A 19,823-nucleotide genomic window follows, 5' to 3' on the forward strand; every position below is an offset into this window, starting at 1 on the left:
AGTTTATTAATTATTGTTCAAAAAATTATTAATTTTTACTGTACAAGAAAGCTTATTATATTTTATCAATGTATTAAGGTTGAATGACGCCAAAATCGTTGATGAACAAATTTTATTTTCCATTACTACAACTACGGTATAACAAAATTAATGTTAAGAATGCCTTTGATTTTTTTGGTTCTAATTATTGTGGCTATTATTTAGTAATAATATATATTTTTACCGTATCAACAAGTTGATTTAACGTATCTATTGGCATAGGTGAAGGATATCTGGAAAATTAATAGTAATAATTTTTTTATTTAAAATCTATCTAATGGTTTAGTATTATTAAATATAGAAGACAAAAATAATTTATTAAGAGATATGCAATATGTTTAGCAATCTTCAAATATTTATAGAAAAATCTCTTAATACCTTACTTGATTTCTTTTGTACAACAATACCTTATTTTACGAGCACAATTTGATATTCAATTTGTAAGTTACTGCTTATAAAAAATTCAAAAATTTCAATTTATTTTGATACTAGTTAATAAATAAGGAAATTTGACACAATGCAAAGAATTTTTTGAAGAAAAAGATTATTTTCTTAATATGATATCAAAAAAGATTTGTATCCTGATAAGAAATTTGTCTTAATGACTTCCCACTTTTAACCATAATACATCAAAATTATTTATTAATTTGTTTTCTATGGGTTTTCATGTAATACAAGGCTGGTTTTGTTCCAAAGAAAAAAAAAAAAATACAAGGCTGGTTCATATCGTTTTCTAAATGTACTTATAAACTAGTAATATAGAGATTACTCTGTCTGTCTCTCTTACCCAACTCTATATATAGTTTCTCTTTCTTCATTTTTCTTATCATCGAACTTTCTTTTCATCTCCTCTCTCTATTCTCTCTCCCTCTCGCTCTCAGTCTTCAGACCAGAAACAAGATATACACAGCCAGTTTCTCAAAATACCATGGTTTCTCTGCTTACAATGTCGATGAGTGGTTCTTATCAAACATGGCCTCAGGCCCATATTGATATAGGCTTTAGGCCTATCAAACGACAACCGAAGATTAAATGCACTGTGCATATCGACGTAACGGAATTACCCTTAAAACGGCCTTCATTTACACCCAGAACCACCGCGACGCCACCGCAGCATAATCCTCTCCGGCTAAACATCTTCCAGAAAGCCTTGGCGATTGCGATCGATGCGGCTGAGCGCGCGTTGATCTCACGTGAGCAAGACACTCCTCTTCCCAAAACCGCCGATCCACGTATTCAAATCGCCGGGAATTATTTTCCGGTACCGGAGTCTCCCGTCCGAGAGTGTCTCGACGTTGAAGGAACAATCCCTGACTGCATTGACGGAGTTTATGTCCGTAACGGCGCGAACCCGATGTTCGAGCCAATCGCTGGCCATCATTTATTCGACGGAGACGGAATGGTTCACGCCGTTAAAATAACCAACGGTTCAGCAAGCTACGCGTGCCGGTTTACTGAAACCGAGAGATTGATTCAAGAAAAACGATTGGGTCGACCGGTTTTTCCGAAAGCAATCGGCGAGCTTCACGGACACTCGGGAATCGCACGTCTGATGCTTTTTTACGCACGTGGGCTTTGCGGTCTCGTGGACAACCAAAACGGCGTCGGGGTAGCGAACGCCGGTTTGGTTTACTTCAATAACCGGCTTTTAGCAATGTCAGAAGACGATCTACCGTACCAATTAAAAATAACTCAAACCGGCGATCTCCAAACCGTTGGCCGTTACGATTTCGACGGCCAGTTAAAATCATCGATGATCGCCCACCCGAAACTCGACCCGGTCACAAAGGAGCTCCACGCGCTAAGCTACGACGTCGTGAAAAAGCCTTACCTGAAATATTTCAGATTTTCGCCGGACGGCGTCAAGTCACCGGAACTTGAGATCCCGCTCGAGACTCCGACGATGATTCACGATTTCGCCATAACGGAGAATTTTGTGGTGATTCCGGATCAGCAAGTCGTGTTTAAGCTAGGGGAGATGATCGCCGGAAACTCGCCGGTGATTTTCGACGGCGAAAAGGTTTCGCGGTTGGGGATAATGCCGAAAGACGCGACGGAGGCTTCTGAGGTGATCTGGGTGAATTCACCGGAGACGTTCTGTTTCCACCTCTGGAATGCGTGGGAATCGCCGGAGACGGAGGAAGTGGTGGTGATCGGGTCGTGCATGTCGCCGGCGGATTCGATCTTCAACGAGAGAGACGAGAGCTTAAGAAGCGTTTTAACGGAGATTAGGATAAACCTCAGGACGCGTGAAACCACGCGGCGCGCGTTGCTGAATGACGAGGTTAATTTAGAAATCGGTATGGTTAACCGGAACCGGTTAGGTAGAAAAACCCGGTTCGCGTTTCTGGCTATCGCTGATCCTTGGCCAAAAGTTTCCGGTTTCGCCAAGGTTGATCTTTTCACCGGTGAAATCGAGAAGTACGTTTACGGCGGCGAGAAGTACGGAGGAGAACCGTTTTTCTTGCCCGGTGGGTCAGTTCACGGTAACGGAGGAGAAAATGAAGATGACGGCTACATTTTCACTCACGTTCACGATGAAGAGAAAGAGACGTCCGAACTTCAGATTATTAACGCCGTTAATTTAACGCTTGAAGCTACGATTAAACTACCGTCTAGAGTACCGTACGGGTTTCATGGTACATTTGTGGATTCAAGTGAACTCGTGGATCAATCATAATAAGTACTGTACTTCTTAATGATTTGAAAAATTAGATATAGGTTAAAATTCTAACAATTTGTACCAGTTTTATAACGAATGGTGAGATTGTATATTGCTTTTTTTGTCTGGAAGTGATATTCAGAATAAACATATGATACAAAAGAAAAAAATTGCAAATGTTAAGAAACAAGAAAGAAAAACCAGCTGCATTTTCATCATACAAATACTGGTTGCATGTGATGTGATTGATGCAAATATTAAAGAAATAAGAAAGAAAAACCAGCTGTATTTTCATCATACAAATACTGGTTGCATGGGATGTAATTGATGCTAATATATATGCGATATGAAAATTACTCTGCGGATATGCGATTCGGTGGCTTTTAAAACTTATCGTTGACATGTAAGTAACTAATGTGTTCTTTCAGCGACGGAGAAGTCACAAATTCCGCAATTTTATGATATATACATGCCATAGTTAACTACCATAAAGTAGCTATAAGAACTAAATCCCGTTTTCGAATTACAATAAAGAAAATGATAAACATAGTAGCGGTGTTAAGTTGCTATATAATGGAGTGTCGAGTTTGGTGTAGAAATTTAATCCATTTACATAGAATTACTTTTTATCTTATATTATGTAATAAACTCCTAATATTTATATGGTTCCTGACTAGGATCATTTGCGTTCATGCATGAGTTGACTCTTATATGAATAGGAATATAAAAACTTAGCTGTATCACTATAAAAGATGACTAGCGCAATGACGAAACAGTAGAAATGACGATCTTAAAATCAAATGTAGATTTCTCGTACGTATAAACACCCGAAACCAGCAAAAGACTGTTGAAATAATCCATGGATTTTGAACATTATATATGATGGGCAAGAAATTCGTGGTATTAAGTGAAGCCACCTATGAATCATGTATAGATCGATAGTATTATACAGTCACTAGTATACTGTAAAAGCGTGTAAGTGTAACTCGCTATATATCTAAATATACGGATGCAAACGGTGGGATTGTCAGATGAATGTATGATGGTGATGTCATGGACCTCGTGTTGTTTACAAACGTTGCATGGTTAATGCAACCACGTTGTAACATTTTTCGTTTTCATCCAAATTATTTGGACCAAATTAAATTGTTGTTATCGCTTCAATGGTCGTCATCCAAAACAAATAGTCGTGAAGGTCAACCATATATTAAGTTCATCAGTTCTGTTCCGTTTCATACATATATAGTTACAAATCAGAAACGTCTCGAAACTGTTATTGAAAGAAAAATAATAAAATCAATTCTGACTGTACAACAGATATTCAAAGTTTTGGAAATTGAATTTGATATAGGATACTAGAGTAGTGAAAATCATCTAACCTGATGAAGTAATTAACTATATTGGAGGGTTGAAGGAAGCATTTTCTTTTTATCAATGTCATCACTTTTTTGCTCCTATCCAAGAAGTTCTCGGTCTGTAGGTTTGGAACTCGCTATCTCAAACTTCGAAAACCCTTAAACGAAATAGTTGGATATAATTGATGGATCGTAGATATAGGTCGTACCAACCCGTCTTAAGTGGACTTTTAGTGCTAATTAAATCCAGCTTTAATATATTTAGCTCGTGTTCAAAAGAAAAAATATATTTAGCTAGGACCTTAAAGATATAAGATTGGAATAGTAAATTGGAACACAGTTTACTCTTTCAGCTTCTTGTGTCGTAACTGACAGCAAAACCTATGTTAGTAGATCTCCCAATAGTCAAGTAAGATCTTAGACACCGACTGCTAGGGGGATCGCCTAAAAGGACCTTATCTGCCTAGTGTGTTAGAAGCTGGCTAGAAAGTGTCGTACATGACGATTTAAGGTTTCTACATTAAATATAATGAATATGTATCTTCATATCCTCTATTTAAGGTTTCTACATTAAATATGATGTATGTGCCTTTTTTTTTTCTTTTTTTTGGAACACTAAATATGATGTATATCTATCTTCTCTTCGTTTTATATAACGTTCATCTCTCTCTGTTATTTTTTGTTTTTACATCCAGCCGCTAAACAATCTCAAGAAGTTATCAAAATTTCGGGCAGTATCAGTATGTAAAAGATATGAGCATGAAACCTACAATGGAGCAATCAGTGACTCCAAAAGTAAGACGAGAATCTCGACGCACAGATTGTTCGATTAGCTCTTCTATAATGGGCTTAAAAACCTTTATGTGTAAGCAGCAAGCCCAAGTCTTACTAAGTTACTAACGAAGGCATTGGCTTACTCTTCGGCCGACCAATGGGAGACCCACCTGGTAAGTGGTAACCATCTCCAGTAATCAGTCGTTAAACTTTTCTTTATAATTATGAAATTATGTTAAATATTCATTGTTATTTGCATATTGGCTGTGGAAGTTTGTGACAGAGTTTGAGCTACATATTCTTCTCTCAGTCTCTTATCAACTCAACCCAAACGACTGAAACTTCTTTATTAATGATCCTGTATTTATATCTGATCTTCATCTCAACAGAGTAGACTCCGGAAGTCTTTCTTTGTTGACTTCTCAGTCAAATACCTGTTTTATTCCTATGCCTTCATGTTCATTCTCTTCTTATAGAAATACAGTTGGTCATGCTTATAAATTTGCAACATAATGTCCACACGTTTGATCGTTTTAGTGTTTGTTTCAGTGTATGATCTTTTATCCTTGTCTAAGAAGTCAAATGTTATTTTCTGTATGCTTTGTTCTGTGCTGCTTAGCATCATCTAGAAAGGTTAATTTCTTCTCTTTTTGTGCAAAGGTTTGGCCTGTATTATCTGTTATTTTTTTATGTTTAGCTGAAACTTCCTACGTATTACTTAGTATGTGGAATCTTGCAGTCGCTTTTGACTGATCATTTGGAGAACTTGTAGTCTTTGTCGTAAGATTCGGTTTATGTGGAAAAAATGTGGACACATGTCACTGATGCAGAGAGGATTGGAAGATTTGGCAAAATCAAAGCTTAACCGACGACTTGACGCAAGACTTGCTAAAGTCAAGCCAATTAAACCGAGTTTTTTTTTTCTTTTCTTTATAAGAAGAGCTGCATTAAGCCGTACTCACTAAAAAAATTCACTTTCCACACAAACACTAAAGAAAGAGAAAAAAAAGGGTAATGACGATTTCAAATCGATCTTATTGCTTTTCTAGCATTGTTACCTTGTATTTCTTCTTCTTGGTTTTCCTCGTTCTACATACTTTTGCTTCTCCCTGCGGTCATGATCAGAGAGATGCTCTTCTGGAGTTCAAACACGAGTGTCTGGTAAATAAATCCTACTCAACTCCACTTTTAAGTTCATGGAACAAGAGTAGTGATTGCTGTTCTTGGGAGGGTGTCACCTGCGATGATAAATCAGGCAAAGTGATTTCACTCGACCTTAAATTCACCCCTCTGAACAATAGTTTGAAACCAAATAGTGGTCTTTTCAAACTCCAGCATCTTTGCAGCCTAACTCTTCAAAATTGCGGTCTCTACGGAGAGATTCCTTCTTCGTTAGGAAACCTCTCTCGTCTCACAAATCTTGACCTTTCGTACAATGGTTTAGTAGGCGAACTTCCGGCTGCTTCGGTGGGAAACCTCTCTTCTCTAACTCGTCTCGACCTTTGGCGTAACGATTTAGTAGGTGAAGTTCTAGTTTCAATCAGAAACCTAACCCTACTAGAATACATAAGTCTTGGTTATAACAAGTTTGGTGGATATACTCCCGCTTCATTTGCCAACTTTATCAAACTGTCCACTTTTGATATCTCACACAACCAATTCACCGGTGAATTCCCTTTTCCACTACTAAATTTAACCACCAGTTTGTCTATTTTAGGCATTGCCAACAATCTATTCAAATCCACGTTTCCCTCTGACATGAGTGGATTCCACAGCTTGGAGTATCTCGACGTGAGTGGAAACTCATTCTCAGGACCCTTTCCTACATCCTTGTTCACGATTCCTTCGCTGAGCTCAGTTAATCTGGAGGGAAACCAGTTTAAAGGACCTATAGAATTTAAAAACATATCTTCATCCTCTCAGCTTGGAACTCTATACCTTGCTCAAAATAAATTCGATGGGCCTATCCCAAAATCCATATCGAATTTTCATAACCTCCATATCCTAGACGTAAGCCACAACAGTTTAAGTGGGCCGGTCCCGACCCCGATATTCTCAAATTCCGACAATCTGAAGAGGCTTTATCTTTCGAACAATAAACTGGAAGGCGAAATACCGAGTTGGTTTGGAGGCGTGTTGATGTTGTTGGTTTCTCACAACTCTTTCACCAGTTTTGGAAAATCACTTGACCTTTTCGGTTTGGACCTCCTTACACAAACGTTGGATTTTAGTTCGAATTCATTCCAAGGACCGTTACCCCATTGGATCTGCAATATTAATCCGTTAACGCGTTTAAATCTTGATTTGTCCAACAATAACTTCAGCGGCTCCATCCCTCAGTGTTTGGGGAATACAATTATTGGTTTCAAAGGGCTGAATCTGCAAAACAACAACCTCAGTGGAGTTCTTCCGGATGTATTTGTCGATGCTACCGAGTTGGTTTCATTTGACGTAAGCAACAACCAGCTAGAAGGAAAGCTTCCGGAATCATTGATCCACTGCATTTCTTTGCTGATTTTAAACGTGCAAAACAACAGAATCAAGGACAAGTTTCCATCTTGGCTAGGCCCACTGGTGTTATTAAATGTACTGATCATAGGATCAAACGATTTCTACGGTCCGTTGTATCATCCTCACGTGTCCGTTGGGTTTCAAAGTCTAAAAATCATCGATATATCGCGTAATAATTTCAACGGAACTTTGCCGCCTTTCTACTTTGCCAACTGGCCTGAAATGACCATGTTAACCGAATATGGTGAAGGATACATGGAAGATGGTTACCCCTACCATATTTCGATGGAAATGGTGAACAAAGGAGTTTATATGTTATTTGAGCTGATCCGGACCGACTTCAGAGCTATCGACTTTTCAGGAAACGAGTTTTCTGGTGAGATCCCCACATCCGTTGGATTGTTGAAAGGATTGCGTCTTCTCAACTTGTCAGGTAATGCATTCACAAGCGATATACCTCAATCTCTGGCAAATCTGATTAGCCTTGAAGCACTAGACCTATCTCGGAATCAGCTGTCGGGTCAGATTCCTGTAAATTTAGGCAGCCTCTCTTTCTTGTCGGTCATAAACTTCTCCCACAACAATCTCCAAGGTCCAATACCGCGAGGTACGCAGTTTCAAAGACAAAATTGTTCTGCATTCATTGGCAATCCCAAGCTCTTCGGTCTCGAAGATATATGTGGAGAAACTCATCACGTCCCGAGTCTTCCACCACCACAACAAGAAGCAGAGGATTTGTCGGAGCCGAAAGAACAAGTGATTAGTTGGAAAGCAGCTGTGATTGCCTATGTACCTGGTGTGTTCTGCGGATTGGTGATTGGACATATCTTCTCTCCTTTCATACACAAGTGGGTCAAGTAAACGCTATGTCGAAACAGTCACCAGATGAGCACCATCTTCTCTTTTTAAATGTTTGTGAAGCATATGTATGTGTGGGTGATCTCCAACTGTCATTTACTAAGTTATGATTATATACAATTTGATCATGCATTTTGAAACTTCTTCTTACATATATCTAAGATATAATAATTTTTTACCTGTTAAATAAAATATTTTGGTTATTTTCTTACTTAAGAGACTTTTTGTGACAAAAATTTGAAAAAATGTTTAATCACGAGAATCGCCCAATTTTTATTCTCCAAAATAATATAGGATGAAAGTCTTCAACACTCTTGCTTCTCACACACGTCAGTATCGTTGTGCTATGCTAAAAATAAATCGATCGGGAAATTAAAGACATAAGATTTGGAATAGCCCACGCCTATTAGATACTATCACTTAATATTCGTACGCAATTTTTGTTTTATTCAAATGGAAATTTTCCTACTGTAAAAGTTGGATGGGGAAGAGTACATTATTGAATCGTAATTCAAACATTCATATCTCGTTTCATTTTGTTTGATGACTATAGAAAAGAAGTGAATAAGATATCCCCTTATAGCTTGGCCGGGAGGTAATGAGGAAAGTCCCAATCGGTCTTGATGTGGTTCCGACTGATCTCTCTCAGGGAGCGGCAGCCACTTAGTGCCATTGTCAGCTCAAACTCGTCTCTTAGCATCTGCAGCATCTTCCTCACTCCCGCCTCTCCATTCGCTGCAAGCGAGAACAAGCTAGGCCTCCCAACCTAATATTCAACACGTAATTGTTAGTTCAAAAAGTAGGCATATGCTATAGCAATGGGATGTGAAAAAGTAGTAATAAGGATAAAACAGAGGAAACTACAAGAGCTAAAAGAGTGTGTGATATGGATGAACTTACAAAGACACCTGAAGCTCCAAGAGCCAATGCTTTAAAGACATCAGTTCCACGGCGAACTCCACCGTCAAGAAACACCGGTAAACGACCCTCCACCGCTTTAACCACCTGCCATTTTTGAAATTTGCTCAGTCAGATTGTATTCAAATTTTCATAACACAAGAATAAAAAAAGAAAAAAAAAGGATGAAGGCTTTATAGTTAAAATGCTGAGATGTAAACCTCTTCAAGAGCCATTATAGTTGCAGGGACATAATCAAGCTGACGAGCTCCATGGTTAGAAACTATAATTCCTGCAGCTCCATACTCAACCGCGATTCTTGCTGCCAAATTTTTCAAATGATCAAAAAGAAAAGTTCTTAACTTTAAGAATAAGGTTTGATGCAATGTATTACCATCCTCAGCTGTAATAACACCTTTGACAAGAATTGGCAAGCTTGTGATAGACTGAAGCCACTTTATATCCTATAAGAAGAAGAAAGCATACGGAAAAGAAACTATTAGGTTTCTGGATACAAAATAGTTATCAAACTGAATAAAACTTGTTTACATATTTCAAACCTTCCAGCTAAGTGATTGATCAACTTGACCCGCAACATATGAAGCTAGCCCTGAGTCATCGGTCTGCAATTATCAACAGAAACACAAAAAGATATATAAGTATTAAGCATTTTGGATTTCAAATGTATTCATCATTTGTAGCCAAACTGACTTTGTCTATTTTCCCAAGATCCAACCCTTCGAAGTTCTTCAAGGTCAGACCTCTAGGAAGCGCGAATCTGCAAAAGATAATATCCATCAGGAGAAGAAGCAAAAGATCTCACAAATTGGTTTATATATATGAAATATGATGGTGGAGGAAGTTTCATCACCTGTTTTTGATGTCGGATTCTCTGCGTCCAAGCCTAGGGGTATCAACAGTAAGAGCAATCGCTTTGAAACCAGCTTCTTCAGCTCGTTTCACAAGCTGCCTAACCACGTTTCTATCCTTATAGACCTGAATCAATAGCCTAACTCAAGCCAAAAAAACATAACCGAGAAAATAAATACATGAAATGTCTTGTGAATGCTTACATAGAGTTGGAAAAAGCGAATCCCAGGTCCTGTGGAAGCAACTTCCTCAACACTAGACGTCGCCCATGAAGACAAAGTCTGAAAACATATCAAACAGTACTTAGACAGTTGGAAACAAAACGAGACAGCCTGTAAAGAAAAATATCAAAGGACACAAAAAATGAATGCAAAAAAGGTGTGTGTGAGAGAGAGTTAGAATCAAAACCATGATCGTTCCAGCAGCTGAAGTAGCTCTAGCGGTTGCAAGCTCACCTGCAAGGACAATAAGACATTTCATTCACATAGAGCCATTACTCTTAAGACAAAACATACATCTCCTTCTTGACAAGGCATAACTCTAATAAAAGGACATACCATCAGGGTGAGCCATTTTCTGCATAGCAGTAGGAGCAACCATGATTGGCATAGATATGTTAAACCCTAAAACAGTCGTGCTCACATCAATCTTGCTTACATCGATCAGAATCCTAGGCCTAAATCTGTTTTTTTTTTTAAATCAACACACAACCAAACCAATTAATATACTTTAAAACAATTAAAATAAAAAAATAAGACTCCTTACAGAATCCTGGAGAAGGCGTTACGATTCTCCTGAAGAGTCCACTGATCCTCTGCACCAGATGCATAGTAATCATAAACCATCTTTGGTAGTTTCTCCTTTGCTATCTTCTCGTATTCCATCACGTTCGTTATCTCCATCTTTTTATAAAATTTCTGCGTCGAATTAAAACATCTCTTTCATATTCACATCATCAAAAAATCATTTTCAAGAATTTACAAGAATCAAAAACAAGAACAATGACTGAGTGAGTGAACTACAATAGTACAGTAAGCGATCACATAATCAAACCGAAAACATAACCGATATGGATTCTAAAATCACAAGATCTTTCACAAAAAAATCAGAAAAGCTTACAGAGAGCTTACCTAGAGCGAGAGAGGGCGGCTTGGTTGGTGTTCTTGAGTAGGTGGCGAAGAAAACTATAAGGAGAATAAAAATAGAAAATAACAAAATGTTGATTGAATATTCCTGATATAGAGATCTCGATAGTCACAAAATTAGGTACGTCTCTGTTATTTTTTTAATACCACTGCTATATCTTATAGTCCCAAAGTAAGACAGCTAATTTTCTAATTTTATAGTCAATCTTTTACAATGATGCAGCTAAGTTTCTGCAAATCCTGAACAGTGTCAGTGCATGCATGAACGCAAATATTCCTACTTCTTACAGTCAACGACAAAGGTCTCATATCATATGGGGTATGATCTCAGCCCACATAACCACCTCAAGTTTAACCCGGTTAACGGTACTGATAAATCAATACAATTTAAAATCACAATGCGGATATAAAAACACTTTGGCAATAGGGGTAAGAGTTAGAAGAGTCTTTGTATATATCATATGTTACACTGATGCTGACATCAACCCAATTAGGTGGGTTGGGCAGAGAGAGTTACCTTCACCGAATTATGTGGGTTAGGCAGAGAGCTTTTTTTTCACTAATCTATGAACATAGAGATAACTCTGCTCTTGGATCCTCTGTTTTTTCTGACTTCGAGTAAGAAACTGTTTGTGTCACAGGGACCGGTATGTCTTCAGATGATAGCTTTGCCCATACCCATTGACACAGTTATTAACGAACAGTACCGTACCCTCATTGTATATGGAACAGCTTACAGAGACAGGTTCTGAAGAACACATACTTTGAATTTTTTTTTTTCATATTGTTGTTGATAATACAATTTGTAAAGTTTAAGACCTTTTTGTCTTCTAAATGTAAATACAAAAACATTTCCAAAAGGGTTTCTTATGCATGTATGTGAAACATACAATGACATGGAATACATTTTTTTCTTCTTTTTATGCATAATGATCGAAGAGATCAAAATCCATAATAAAAGACTAGTGTTTTGTTGACGCAATCTCTCGAGACTCTCTCTACTCTTTAAGCTGGATCAACGAAAGCTGTTCCTCGACAGAGCAATCGACATGGCAGGAGGTCCTGCAAGAGGCAGGGATAAGGATCATACCAAGACAACGCTGTTCGGTAGGCGAAGGAGACGACGATCTTCTTACGCTGCGATACTCCACGGCGTCTTGGAGAAGTATGTTCCCTTGTTTGTCAATGCAGTGGAAACTGCCAAGGAAGAATCTCCCGTCTTCGATTCCAACGAGCATCTGGCGGAACAAGAGCCTCCTCACTCGTGCTATCGGATCTAAACCCGAACCTTCAGAGGTTGATGCAGCAACAGTGGTGGTGCTTCTCTCTGCTTCTTCTTGTTCCATTTCCCACAACAGGTTCTTTGGTTTTTTGTATATATACTTTAAACACAAGAAAGAACAGTTAAAGCTCTAAACTTTGAATCTTACGAATGCAAATAACCAAACTTTTGAGAGCTAATCATGATCACCACACGGCCATACCACTTCATAAACACTTACAGAGTCCATCAACTAACACGAATCAAGACCAGAAGATACCTAAAAGATGATGGGCTTCAGATACGAGGACTCGGGGGATTTAATAATCTACGGCGTCGATCCGCAGCTGAGACGATTGTCGGAAAAAAGACGAAACGGAGATTGTCACGTCTCGTCTGTAGGGGCAGGGGAAAGGGATGTTGGGCCTTAAGTCCATTATCATTGTAAAACTTTTATCCGTATTTTAAAGGCCAATTGCTTTTTAGTATATTTTTTTTCAACAGCTGTGGATTCACTGCGGCTGAAATAGCTACAAATATTTGAGGACAAAACACTGATTATTTTAGTTCATGATATAAATAATTACGAAACACCATAACTATTTTTTTACTAATAAAAAGATAAATTATTAGTTTTTACTCTAGTAACATGGTGGCGGGCCTGGCAGTGATCATTATTAATTGTTACCCTTGTAAGGTGCAAGTTGTAACATGGTGGCAGTTGATTTTGTTTCCTATTATAGTACTAACAGAAATTCGGGTTAGCAAAATAAAAACAGCCACCATGTTTTATTTTGAATTGACTGAACTCGATTTTGCATTGTAAACCCTCTTTCTTCACATTCCTTTCAATTATCTTTCCATTATCAGTCTCGGGTTCTCTTATACCAAAATTTTTATCAGGTACTTAGCTTCTCATGTCCTATATTCCCACCCATTTAAACAAATGGCCATCCTAAAAAGTGATAATCAGTTGTGTAGCATCACTGCATCGAAAAATTACACCGAGTGGAAGGTAGTAGCTTACCTCTCAGAAAACACCACAACGAAAGTAAAGACATTTATGATTATGGTGTGGTGGTGATATGTAAATGTTAGCACCACTTCCACGTACAAATTTGGTCTGAATTTCCTTTTCCCATTGAAGAACAAATTGTTTAGAGGAAATTTCAAATTTTAACACAAACGATAGTTGGAGACAAACACTACAAAAAAAAGATGGTTTAGCATCAGTTATTTTTAATATTTGCATTAGTTATAAATGATACAATATAATTTTGCATCACTTATTTAAATGACTCTGAAAGTGGTGATGCAAATAATTAACATCATTTTATTGAAAATTGATGCAAAAATGCCAAATATTTACATCAGTTGTGATAAGTGATATTAATATGTATCAATTCAAAGAAATGATATTAAGATTTACATCAGTTTTGTAAATGATGTTAGTTTCATATCAATTAAAATAAATGATTTTAATATTATTTACTAATACATTAATATAATTTTTCGAAACTAATATAAATTTTAATTTTAATAATTATTTAATTTTAAACCATCGATTTAATTTTATTAATTTATACAATTGGGGTTATTAATTAAATAAGCTCAGAAAATATTTTACTATAAATAAATTTTGAACTTTTTCCATTGACATATAATCTGAAGAACAAGGAGAAAAAAAACAAAAAACAGAACATGAATTCAGAAAACAAAAAGAATTGTTGAACAAATAAAAATATTTTTCTTCTTTGCATTCATCTTGAATCTTTATTGTTGTTGTATAACTGAATCGATTCAGTATGTTACGAGAATCATCAAAGCATTTCCCATCCTTTAGCCGCATTTTCCAGAAATTTATACTCCATAAGATTAGCAGAAGACTCTGCATTTATCATTGAACTAATATAAAAAATCTTTAGAACAATAAACAAAAGAAAATGAAATATAATATACAAAAAGGATTCAGAAGAAAGACAAAAGAAACGTATTACCTACCCAGAAACTTTCAACAGGTTAGTATGGCTAGTTTGCTTTCAAATCCTGCATAAGAAGAAATACAATCATCATCTTTTGACTTTTCTGATAAATCAAATAGTCTAGAACAACAAAATCGTAAACTGATAAAATGTTTTAAAATTGAGAGAAAGAGGAACGGATGAATGAGACTATGAGAGAATCTTGACAGCAGAAGAATACTTACTTTTTTTGTTTAAGATGAAACAGTTATAGAAGATCATGGATCGATCAATTAATTTTTAAAAAACCACAGAAAGTAATCAAAGCTAAAAATTAGTAACTGCTTCACGTAAAGTTAACTAATTTTTTAATAAGTTTTATACTAGCATCAATTTATTATTGATACAAGATTTGTATCATTTTAGTAAACAATGTTAACCAAAAACAGCTAATGTATCAGTTAACTAATTGATATAAATTTATATAATAGTGTCATTTTTGTTAAAGTGATACAAACTGATAGAAATTATATCGTTTAATTAAACTGATGTTAATTTAATTAATAATAACATCAATTACTATAACTGATTTTAAACTATGTATATTTGTATCATTCATAAATAAGTAATTTAAAATAATATCACTTATTCTTGTGATACAATTTAAGTGATGTATTCCACTCTTTTTTTTGTAGTGAAAAAATCACCTGTTCTAAATAGGTGAGAAATTAAAGGAGCATTCCCAGTCGAAAAAAACAATCATCTAGTACCGTAGGGAACATCACGCGGGTATTATATAAACAAACAGTTTGGCTTTTTAGGACGTAAGTTAGTCTCAATTGGGCTAAGTTCTAATTTTCCTGTCTATATATCAATTTCACGTCAAGAAAAGCAGTTTAAAGATAATTAAATTACATACGACTAGTTTCTAGAAGACTAGAACTAGTGTTTTTGGTTTTCTTTTGGTTTGGAACTGCTTGTGATCCATTCGGAAAAAAAAAACGTTCGATATAACTCTCAGAAGGATCATTTTGTTGTTTTCTTTCTATCATTTTTCATTTGTAAATATGGACCATCGACTTTAAACGATATTTTTGTCTCAATCTTTTAATCATTATAAATGTGACAAAAACTTATCATAATAAATGATATGGGACCATTTGACTCTCTTCATACAGAGATGCAGAGAAGAGTAATTAATTCGAAAAGTGTGCGTTAAAGATGATGAACAGAGACGATATCGAACATTGGAACTCGAAACACCAAGATATACCTAATACTCACGAACGAAGCAAAATCGAGTACACAATATCTTGCAGTAAACAAGTGTTGATTCGAAGATTATAGAATTATTTTCGAATTCAAAAATGAAAGGATTTTGCCATTTATCATAAAAAATTTAAATGTAATTAAAGAAAATTGTATAAAAATTAGTTGAAAGAATCCTTTTTATTTTCTGTAAACATGAAAAAGTCCTCAGAACACATGAAACACAAGTACACCAACTTTACTTTAATCCCAAAACCACAAGAAAGTTGAAAGCATCCTAAAATAAATAAACAACTAAAAGAATGAATTTAATAATAGTTTGTCTAGTACCCTAAAAGATGGGTTAGCCATGTGGGTGCAGAAGAAAATCAAGTAGCCCATGAAACAAAAAGTTAAAAAAAGATAAATAATAAAAACAGATCGTAACAAAAATTATGAAAATCTGGGAATAGCCATTGTTGAAGACAACAGCTGTCAAATGGGGAAGATATATCAGTATTATACTCCTATGTAGATAGATATGAAACAATACATATAGAGAGAGACAGAAAGAAAGACATGGGAGATGCTAAGGAAGAAGGGAACCAAACAGAGATCACAACAGGAGACAAATCATTTTAATTTCCACTCTCTTCAAAACATAATGGGCATTGCCCTAAATTTTCAGTTTCAGTTATCGATCATAATTATTTTTCTTCTTATCAATGTGAAACTTTTACTATATTTTCATGTTCATTTTAAGTCTGCTGTCTCTTTCATTTAATTTCCGTATTTTTCTTCTTCTGATATTTGATTTGATTCAATCTAGTATTCTTAAAAGGCTCGCCCTATTACCTTGACCCCTATACTTGTTCATGAATACCAAGAAACAGTATCTTAGTACTATAACAGTTAACTAAAGAAATAAAAAAGAAAATCATGCCAAAAATAATACAGTACTAAACCACAAACAAAATGATATTATCACAAATACAACATTACAAACCCAATTCAAAAAGATTTCCAAAATGGACCATTAAACAAAAAGGGAAACCCCTAAACAGATTTAACACACAATAAGGATGATAATCAAAAGATAAACCAAGAAGAAGATTGACAGTTGGGTGATGAATAAAGCAAAAAAAAAAAACAAATAAAGAAAAAGATGCAAATGGGTAATAGGCATCATCAGTTCTTGCCGTTGCCCTTGTGGTCTGAGTTTCTGCGTCCATTCTCATAGTAAAGCTGAAACTGGCGATTGTTGTTGTGATGATGCAGGTGGTGATTCTCTGCAGGCAGTGCACCGGTACCGAACAAGAACTGTGGACCTCCACCACCTTCTGATGATGGAAACCTCTGGAGATTAGCTAGAAAAGACTGATGCTGATGATTTGTTGAATTGGACTGAAGGGTCCCCCTGTTGAAACCACTGAACGCTCCGGCGGTGGAGGTTGTCGTCGACATGTTGAAGTCGAGATTGAAGCCGCTGGCTCCTGCCGGAGACATCAGTTGGTCGGGAACGAAGGAAAACTCTTGATGAGGTGATGACGAAGAGAAAGGGTGAGGAGAGTTTGTTTGGATCGGGAAATGGGTTTGACCCGACCCGAGAATCAAACCCGAGCTGAAATACTCCATAGGAGGAGGAGGCGACGAAGAAGAAGGAGCCATCCATTGCCGGTTTGCGTTAACCGGATCCGAACCGGAATTTAACAGATCGGTAAACGAAGTAGTAGTAGTAGTAGTACTGTGGTGGTCTCTCTCCTTGGTCTCTTTCGCTGTTCTCTCTCTAGCTCGTTCTCTAGCTTTATCCCTCAGCTCCGATCTCGAAAGAGACAGACCAGAAGAGTTCTTGCTCGTGTCCGAATTGCTACTACAAGCCGATTTAGACAACGAATTAGCAGCAACAGTTCCTGTCGGAATCTGATTGTCGTCGTCATTGTTCATCGGAAAATTCGTGTTGTTGAGCGAAGGGAGCTCGGAGATGGAATCTTCAGCAGCTTTGATTAGCCATTCGACGGCTTTGCTGGGCTGATCGAGACCTAACCGGTCTTGGAGATCGTAGAACTGAAGAGCGGTGGAGACTGATAACCGGACACGCCGGTCACGTGGGCCTTTGGAAGTCCAGACTTTGCTGTGTCGATCTTTGCCGCCGGAAGCTCTCGAAACCCTAATGATCCTTGAGGAGTTGTGATGCCACCGGCTTAACCGGTTGTTGTTGTTGTTGTTGTTATCCACGACGTCTCCATTGTTGTTGTTCTTCATCAGATCTCCGATCATTTCATCATCTCTAATAATCTCGTTCCTAAGCTTCTTCTCTATAAGCATTTAGGGCTTTTTTTTTGGTTCCCCTCAAAATTTAAAAATCTAAAGGGTTTATTTATTTTTGTGTGTGTGGGTTTTCTTGGAATTTAAAGGAGTAAAAAGTTTGGGAATTTGAAGTTTTACCCACTGTACTGTGTAAGCATTGATGATTAAAACCCTCAGAGGAAAAATCAAGGAAAAATAAATAAAATGAATTAAATTAGGGTTTTTGATATTTCACCATCAAAGTCAGTAGATACAGCTTCGTTTAAGCTTGTCTGCAGCAGCTGTGTTTCAGCAGAGTCATCAAAATCACTGTCTGAAACAATCTCAGGCCTGCAATAAGAAGATGAAATAAAACCAAATAAACAATCTCATCAGAAGAACAAATCTCTAGATATATATATATATACACTCGTATATGCTTATGTTATATCCTTATCTACATACTTTACTAAGAGATGACTTTCATTTATGTACTTATTTAAGATACATCAGTTATTCTGATTTGGAATTTATGATCTACACTTTTTAGATCTGACATATTAATTTTTTTTTTAAAAAAGACGATTTTGATGAAACGGGTTTGAAGTGATGATCTTTAATAACACTCTGATGATGGTGAAAAAGGATAATTAAAGTGAGAAATAATCAAAGAACTGCTACAAGGAGAATCAGAAGCTAAGATAAAAATAATTAAGCTAGTTAATTGATATGAAGACATCAACTTTCGGCTGAAGCGAGTATCATTGGAGACTTCAAAGATAACAAGACAAAGGATGCAGAAATCGAGTTCAATCTGTACATAAATATTTGAGTGTGTTTCTAATTATGTAAAGAAATATTATAAGTTGAGTTGTTGTTTCATAGTTACCAACAAGAAGATAAGTTAAATTAAATTTATTGATGTAGTAGTGTTCTGGATTCTATGCAGATCGCTGGACTCTAGATGAAACAGGTGTCAAGCTTCTCTTGCTTGATTTGTTTGAAACAAAGGTTTTTAAAACAAATAGGTTTATTTCTAAGTTGAATTTGGCTTTCCTGGTTTAGAAATTCTCAACAAGCAATCTAAATCATCGATCTGGAACTGTTTTCTTCGAATCATAATTGAAAAAAAAATTCAAAAATTTCGATTTTTTATCTGATTGGTTTATTTTTTTCCGGGAAAAGTTCAAACCTTTATGAGATAATCTGAGACTTACAGGAACAGAGGAGCTTGAGCTATGAGCTGAGTTGCGTGAAAGAGGGCTAGGGTTTTAGGGATTGTAAGAATTAAAATTTAGAAAGAAAATCCGAGAAAATTGGAATTTCTTTGATGGTGATTTAAAGGAGTGATTGATGATCAGGGAGAGAGAGAGATTGGACACAAACCAGTATTCTCTGTTTATTTCCAGCTCTACCCCTTGTTACATGACTTTTTCACTGAATTGCCATATTCCCCTATAAATATCTGAATTAAATTATCATCCTTTATCTTGGAAATAATATTTATGATTTATTGAATGTAAAATGGTTTAATATTATTAAATGTAAAATAGTCTAAATATTTTAATTTCCATATTCCTCTATTTAATGTAGAATGATTTAAAAAAATTCAAAGCGGACAAATTTTATCTGATTTTGGCATTAAATAAAACACACACACAACAATTTAAGTTTACCAACTTTAAATCAAATTACAAAATATTCCTATAGTATTATTCGAGAATTCGGTTTCATATGTGTTATCATCAATTTAATTCTAAGAGTAGTTAATTACATAATTAACTTTCGTAAATAAAAGATACTCACATATATCATTATTAAGAATTTCTGCTATATTTCCTTTTTCTTAACAATTAAATTTTGTTTTAATATTTCATCACAAAATATAAATAAAATGGGAATATCTTAAAAAAATTAAAATATAGACGATGTGAATTCAAGAAGCAAATTTCACAA

General features: G+C 36.0%; 5 protein-coding genes and 1 long non-coding RNA gene across 8 annotated transcripts; 2 read left to right on the top strand and 4 right to left on the bottom strand.

The window, feature by feature from the left end:
- The first annotated feature begins 893 nt into the window (after window positions 1–893).
- On the top strand, window positions 894–2,719 carry LOC108852895 (9-cis-epoxycarotenoid dioxygenase NCED2, chloroplastic). The gene has a single exon (XM_018626371.2). The coding sequence runs from the start codon at window positions 968–970 to the stop codon at window positions 2,717–2,719; it is 1,752 nt and encodes a 583-aa protein (XP_018481873.2). The 5' UTR covers window positions 894–967.
- Window positions 2,720–5,820: 3,101 nt separating this feature from the next.
- Window positions 5,821–8,404, top strand: LOC130502427 (receptor-like protein 30). Its single transcript, XM_056997219.1, has one exon. The coding sequence runs from the start codon at window positions 5,845–5,847 to the stop codon at window positions 8,200–8,202; it is 2,358 nt and encodes a 785-aa protein (XP_056853199.1). The 5' UTR covers window positions 5,821–5,844; the 3' UTR covers window positions 8,203–8,404.
- Window positions 8,405–8,625: 221 nt separating this feature from the next.
- LOC108849817 (glycolate oxidase 3) lies at window positions 8,626–11,156 on the bottom strand. Its single transcript, XM_018623421.2, has 12 exons — window positions 11,097–11,156; window positions 10,732–10,883; window positions 10,524–10,648; window positions 10,375–10,421; window positions 10,170–10,247; window positions 9,968–10,092; window positions 9,808–9,874; window positions 9,657–9,719; window positions 9,491–9,560; window positions 9,318–9,418; window positions 9,100–9,204; window positions 8,626–8,965 (listed from the first exon to the last, which is right to left on the bottom strand). Exons 2-12 carry the CDS (start codon window positions 10,866–10,868, stop codon window positions 8,777–8,779), a joined length of 1,107 nt encoding a protein of 368 aa, XP_018478923.1. The 5' UTR covers window positions 10,869–10,883; window positions 11,097–11,156; the 3' UTR covers window positions 8,626–8,776.
- A 715-nt stretch (window positions 11,157–11,871) lies between these two features.
- LOC130502428 (uncharacterized) lies at window positions 11,872–12,917 on the bottom strand. 2 transcript variants are annotated; one of them, XM_056997220.1, is made up of 2 exons: window positions 12,596–12,917; window positions 11,872–12,493 (listed from the first exon to the last, which is right to left on the bottom strand). In XM_056997220.1, the coding sequence occupies exons 1-2, from the start codon at window positions 12,620–12,622 to the stop codon at window positions 12,110–12,112; spliced, it is 411 nt and encodes a 136-aa protein (XP_056853200.1). In that variant the 5' UTR covers window positions 12,623–12,917; the 3' UTR covers window positions 11,872–12,109. The 2 variants fall into 2 exon arrangements, with proteins under 2 accessions (XP_056853200.1, XP_056853201.1); XM_056997221.1 differs by having other exon boundaries at window positions 12,653–12,908.
- Window positions 12,918–14,005: 1,088 nt separating this feature from the next.
- Window positions 14,006–14,677, bottom strand: LOC130502429 (uncharacterized). The gene is made up of 2 exons (XR_008940258.1): window positions 14,374–14,677; window positions 14,006–14,260 (listed from the first exon to the last, which is right to left on the bottom strand). It is a non-coding gene; the product is annotated as an uncharacterized LOC130502429 (long non-coding RNA).
- Window positions 14,678–16,518: 1,841 nt separating this feature from the next.
- Window positions 16,519–19,241, bottom strand: LOC108835749 (transcription factor TCP2). 2 transcript variants are annotated; one of them, XM_056997217.1, is made up of 2 exons: window positions 19,085–19,241; window positions 16,519–18,218 (listed from the first exon to the last, which is right to left on the bottom strand). In XM_056997217.1, exon 2 carries the CDS (start codon window positions 17,904–17,906, stop codon window positions 16,770–16,772), a length of 1,137 nt encoding a protein of 378 aa, XP_056853197.1. In that variant the 5' UTR covers window positions 17,907–18,218; window positions 19,085–19,241; the 3' UTR covers window positions 16,519–16,769. The 2 variants fall into 2 exon arrangements, with proteins under 2 accessions (XP_056853197.1, XP_056853198.1); XM_056997218.1 differs by having other exon boundaries at window positions 19,060–19,237.
- Window positions 19,242–19,823: the final 582 nt, after the last annotated feature.

This window comes from Raphanus sativus, unplaced genomic scaffold, assembly GCF_000801105.2.
Source record: "Raphanus sativus cultivar WK10039 unplaced genomic scaffold, ASM80110v3 Scaffold0548, whole genome shotgun sequence".
Classification (NCBI taxonomy): Eukaryota; Viridiplantae; Streptophyta; class Magnoliopsida; order Brassicales; family Brassicaceae; genus Raphanus; species Raphanus sativus.

Coding starts and splice junctions, on each gene's coding strand:
- LOC108852895 (XM_018626371.2), top strand. CDS start 968: ATGGTTTCTCTGCTTACAATGTCGATGAGTGGTTCTTATCAAACATGG.
- LOC130502428 (XM_056997220.1), bottom strand. CDS start 12,622: ATGGACTCTGTAAGTGTTTATGAAGTG. Junction 12,494..12,595: donor CTGTAAGTGTTTATGAAGTG/GTATGGCCGTGT, acceptor TTGTGTTTAAAG/TATATATACAAAAAACCAAA.
- LOC108835749 (XM_056997217.1), bottom strand. CDS start 17,906: ATGCTTATAGAGAAGAAGCTTAGGAACGAGATTATTAGAGATGATGAA.
- LOC130502427 (XM_056997219.1), top strand. CDS start 5,845: ATGACGATTTCAAATCGATCTTATTGCTTTTCTAGCATTGTTACCTTG.
- LOC108849817 (XM_018623421.2), bottom strand. CDS start 10,868: ATGGAGATAACGAACGTGATGGAATACGAGAAGATAGCAAAGGAGAAA. Junction 10,248..10,374: donor CAGCTGCTGGAACGATCATG/GTTTTGATTCTA, acceptor ATATGTTTTCAG/ACTTTGTCTTCATGGGCGAC. Junction 9,561..9,656: donor ATCAATCACTTAGCTGGAAG/GTTTGAAATATG, acceptor TTCTTCTTATAG/GATATAAAGTGGCTTCAGTC.